This window comes from Perkinsus marinus (assembly GCF_000006405.1).
Source record: "Perkinsus marinus ATCC 50983 genomic scaffold scf_1104296958234, whole genome shotgun sequence".
Classification (NCBI taxonomy): Eukaryota; Perkinsozoa; order Perkinsida; family Perkinsidae; genus Perkinsus; species Perkinsus marinus.
This window is the reverse complement of record NW_003206847.1, coordinates 266,848-271,602: the sequence shown is the minus strand read 5'-3', so window position 1 is coordinate 271,602 and position 4,755 is coordinate 266,848. Positions and strand designations below refer to the sequence as shown.

The following is a 4,755-nucleotide window of genomic DNA, read 5'->3' as shown; positions in this document are numbered from 1 at the left end:
TTCAAATTTTCGAGATGTCACTCAAACGTCAAAGTCAGTTGACTAATCCCGGAGGTCGACAGGTAAATAATTTTTATCATGTATTCTCACAGTCCAACCAAATCAGGAACTGGCTTCCTGCACTGAAGATCAGGTATGCGCTCCCGGATGCATTTCAGCAATGAACAAACTAGCGCGAAGTCTATCAGCGCACATAAAGAAATGAACGTCGCTCGAAGGCCTCAGTGACTCAATCATAACATGTGTTACAGGCTGCTTACTGGCGTTGAATCGGTGTGTGAGACAGCTATCTTATCCCCGCTGGCGTTAATAATCTCTGAATGAGACTTCGCGATGGCGTCGTGACAGGGGCCAACACTGAGCGGCGACTCCCTCCTATAAGCAAGTCGGAAAGACTTAACGAAGTATAAGACGGGAGCGTAGGAGCTCGTTTGGGAGGCCCAAATAGCTACATGAGTGTACGGACGCCCGGAATGTTCAATTGTATGCTCAGCTCCTCGAGGCAGTTCCTCGAGAGCATCAGAATAAATCACGAGTCCCACAGTTTTTTAAAGGCTTTCAGAGTCATGAACTGATAGTCTACGAGCAAAACGATGTAGGATCACAATCACTGTTTGCCACACGATCCGAAACCCCGGATGGTATATGCTATGGGAGATACGTGAGATTACAGAATATCCACAGGCTGAGTTCGACCAACTCCATCTTCACGGAACCGATGGACACAATGAAAGACAGGGCTTTGTGATGAGACACAAAAAATCGATGAGCGATAGCTTCTTCAAGCAGCTATCTATCTATCTCAGTCTGATATATCTATCAACAAGTTGCTCGTCATATCTGCTCTTCTAACATGAATCGTTTATTGATACCTTACGTGGCCATCGTCTGTATGGTGGGTACTGTTGTTGGTGAAGATTGTCATCGGGGTGACGAAGCTTGTGCAGCGGTTCAAGGTGGCTCTTACTGCAAATATTGGCAGAATCCCCCAGTGTGTTCGGGCAGCAATTTACTATGTTCCTGCGATGCTCAGCCTAATCACAGCACCAGTGCGGGGATACCGACATCGACTACCAGCCACAATACGCCTAGCTCAAGTGGCGATGTCATTACAACGAAAGCACCAATGACATCGACTAACTTACGGTCAACGACAATCCAACTATCAACTACGTCCACTTCGACTAGTTCATCTCTTACAATAACAACAACTGCGGTGGCTACTGTTCCTACCACGATTGTAACTGCTACGACTATTGCTCCTACTACGACAACAAATGTCACAACTATTGCCCCTGTCACGACAGCAACTATCCCTACGACAACAACTGTCACGACTACTGAATCTACTACTGCATCTCCTACAATCCCGTCGAGTTCTGAAAAACGCTTCTCAACGTATACTTGGTCTCAAAACTACTGGAGGGGTGACGACGAGACTCTCGTGAACTTCGGTGCTTCTGATATGGGCAAGTTGTGGAATGCTGGTGATGTTTATGTGAACGTTGCTGATGTGACCAACTATGACCGGATTCACAATCAAGATCGCCTTGTTCCTTGGATGAAGCAGTGGCGTGAGAGAACCGGTAATGACCAGCGTATCTTCTTGACGTACGGTGACATCGAGAAGCATAATGGCAAAAGAATGATTGCTTTCGTGGATACTTTCCGGAAGTTCTTAGAAGACTCGGTTACGGCAGAGGACATGGCTGTGATCGCGCCTATCGGTCTGAGTTTCGATACGGAGCACATGCAACCCGAAGACATTAAGGAGACTTTGCTGCAGGCTCAGCAAATGAAGGACGATGTTACCGACAAGATGGGATATGCTCCTGGTTCGTTGCTTATTGATTTCGCCATCGAGGGTCAGAAGAATACTCTGGGTACTCAATATATTATGCAGTACGCCGATCATGCTACGATGATGCTCTATCGTAATGCTATTGATGGAGATTATGCGGACGATCTTGTTTATCGTATGAATTATATGATGACTGAACAGTGTGCGGTGTGTACTCAACCAGGATGGGAGAACTTGAAGGCCAAGATCACCATCATGTTGGAGGGTTCCTGCACAGTTGGCAAATACTGCCACAAGCTTTCTATGTGTGCTTTTGACACAGCAGTTTATCCCGATTCTAAGGGAGGTATTGAATATATTTGGAACACTCTCAATACGCTCCGGGAGCGAACTGTTACTGATGGTATTTTGACCCAGGAACAGTTTAACCATCTTTATGATATCGATGGAACTCTTTATGCCCTCAATGATTGGGAGTGGGCCCGTTGTGCTTATGGCGATGATTTCTCGAAGGAGATGGGTTTCTCTAACTGCAACAACTACCATACTATGGCCTCTCAATGTCGAGCCGAGTAGTTATCCTTCACTTGACGATTTACCAGGTGCCCATTATAGGTTTCCGAAGTGTTACTAGTTTCATCCCCAGATGAGTTTTGTTATGTTGAGTGATTTTATGCTATTAACGGTTCGGTAACTCTCCCGAGATGCGAGTAAATGGATAGATAGAGACCAACTGAAATAACAACAGTTCATGTAGAGAAACAAATTCAACTAATCTGAGCATGATCAATTTCTCCTAATCTAATTCTCAGTAAAAGTTCCATTGCTCTATCTTCAGGGTCGGGTGAAGTAGCACTTATGTGCAATCGTAGGAGAACTTGCCAGAATCTGTAAAGGAGATTACTTTTAGGGAACAATACAGAAATATTGACGGATTGTGTGCATTCTTTCCGAGTGTTATGATCACTTGATATCTGGCGAGTGCGGTTTCAACGTCACTCGACTGAGTCCTTCACAGAGGGGCGATTTGATACTATCGGCGGACAAGGCGGACGGTCTTTGGGCCTTCTGGACGGTCTGAAGCATCAGATGTCACTGAACTTGCCATGAGTCCATCCCTTCGCCGAAAGTAGGAAAGAGAAATGCAACGCTACCAATTTAACAGCGGCTCGATGGCGTTGAGACTGCACGAGCTCTGGGGGTGAATCCCGAGTCACCATCTGAGGGAAAGAATATACATTATTGAATCCTCTTTCAGCATATTTCCTGACTACCTCACTCTCAGAAATGTCAATGTCTGAGCCTCCAACAACGATGACAAATGGCTCAGTCACGAAACGCATATTGGGAAGAACCTCTGCGTGCCTGTGGGTGTCGGAATTGCTATGATAACGAGCCAGCCTGGTGTACCAGGTTGTACGTATAGCAAGCCAGAATAGCAATGATACTCAGAAAAAAAGGCTCCTCAAGGAGAGAATCTCCCCGACTCGAATATTGTGAACTTGTTGAATAATGAGAAGGGCAGAAGTACCTCGCTTCGTGTTGGGCGACCTCGCCGGGCCAATTGGAGTGACAGGGAGGCACGAGTTTCTCAAGGAAGTCGTCATTCAATTTCGTGTCAAATTTAACCTAAGAGAAAACACTCAGGATATGTGCGCTCCTCAGGTTCAAGCTCATGACCATGACAGTACCGCTGTTATGCGAAAGCCAGTCTAATGACCAACTACACCATAAACACTCGGTATCAGTCACAATACCGATTAGTTCTCATGAGGACGCAACAGATTTCTCTGGACGCTTCAAGAGGGCGCCAAAGGGTGTTACCATCCCACAGAGATATTCAATTACAAGTGAATACGTCAATTTCTAAAGCTCTACACACTTCGATCGGTTCCGATCTCGGATTCCGCAAGGTAAGATAGAACTTTAGAGAATCCTCGCCAACCGGCATGGTCGGCCGTGTGCCTCCCCTGCCATCCCTCAGCATGCAAAGGGGAATAAAGTCGCTAGCATAGGCTCGCATAGAGTACCTGTAGAGGACCCATGCTAGCCATCACATGGAAACGACGAGTAGAGCACATACGGCTGGCTGTGGTCCGGAAGGATCTGCGACTTCAACAGCAGCTTCTTGCACTTTGAGGCGTGCCGGAAACTACGGCGAGATGCCAACCGACATCGAGAAGGTGACGATATAGTCTGCCTGAACGGGGACAGGGTTCGTATAAGACCTATTAGGACGCGAAGCGTGGTAATTGAGGAGATCTCGACCGTTAGTTTCATCTTTTCGAGTGAAAGTATGAACAACCCAGGTCTTACAACGGTCCATCATGCTTGGCCTGACGCAGGTCAGCAATGGTTGATCCAGGAGGGAAAAGTATCTCGAGGCAAGACCAGTTGCGATGGCCACGTCGAATACTATTATTCCACGACGAGAACACTTTCAAAGATCAGTCGGGTGTGCGACGCACGGAGAGCCGCTTGGAACGCTGAGTCTTGATGGAGTACAAAAAGAGTACCCTCGGCATCAGCTAGGGTAATGGAAAGCACTTGCCGAAACTTGCTAACTCTCAACCAGCCACGCCCCGACATGACAGCTATCGATGCTCTCCTTCCTCGTTTTCAACGAAAAAATCATCAGAGTAACCTTGAGCTCACTTCAGCCTCTCGACTTACTCTGACACGCTCATCCTCATTTCTGCTCAGTGGAAGACCATCTCTTGCAAATTCCCCTTCTATAGGCGATGAAACTTCCAATTTGGCATCCAAGTCAGTGAGAGACCAAGGCGAGGAGGAGTCTCTCAGATGCCTTACGGCCCTGCCCGTCAATAGGTAAACAGGTGCACCGGACAAGCTCACCTCCAACCAGCAGCTTTCGAGGGGCGACTGCGCGGAGAGGCGTACTCAGAAGTCTTCAAACAGCGTTCGCGATAGACCGGCAGTACATCACGCCTAGA

General features: G+C 47.2%; 3 protein-coding genes across 3 annotated transcripts; 1 reads left to right on the top strand and 2 right to left on the bottom strand.

Moving 5' to 3' along the window:
* Window positions 1-1,465: 1,465 nt before the first annotated feature.
* On the top strand, window positions 1,466-2,377 carry Pmar_PMAR006052 (hypothetical protein; the record flags this gene model as incomplete). The annotated part of the gene is made up of 1 exon (XM_002774425.1): window positions 1,466-2,377. One exon carries the CDS (start codon window positions 1,466-1,468, stop codon window positions 2,375-2,377), a length of 912 nt encoding a protein of 303 aa, XP_002774471.1.
* A 191-nt stretch (window positions 2,378-2,568) lies between these two features.
* Window positions 2,569-3,144, bottom strand: Pmar_PMAR006051 (hypothetical protein; the record flags this gene model as incomplete). The annotated part of the gene is made up of 4 exons (XM_002774424.1): window positions 2,569-2,689; window positions 2,769-2,878; window positions 2,956-3,021; window positions 3,076-3,144. The coding sequence occupies 4 exons, from the start codon at window positions 3,142-3,144 to the stop codon at window positions 2,569-2,571; spliced, it is 366 nt and encodes a 121-aa protein (XP_002774470.1).
* Window positions 3,145-3,683: 539 nt separating this feature from the next.
* On the bottom strand, window positions 3,684-4,179 carry Pmar_PMAR006050 (hypothetical protein; the record flags this gene model as incomplete). The annotated part of the gene is made up of 3 exons (XM_002774423.1): window positions 3,684-3,831; window positions 3,885-4,001; window positions 4,118-4,179. Coding segments are annotated over 3 exons (327 nt in total), but the record flags the coding sequence as incomplete, so codon positions are not given.
* Between the last annotated feature and the right edge of the window lie 576 nt (window positions 4,180-4,755).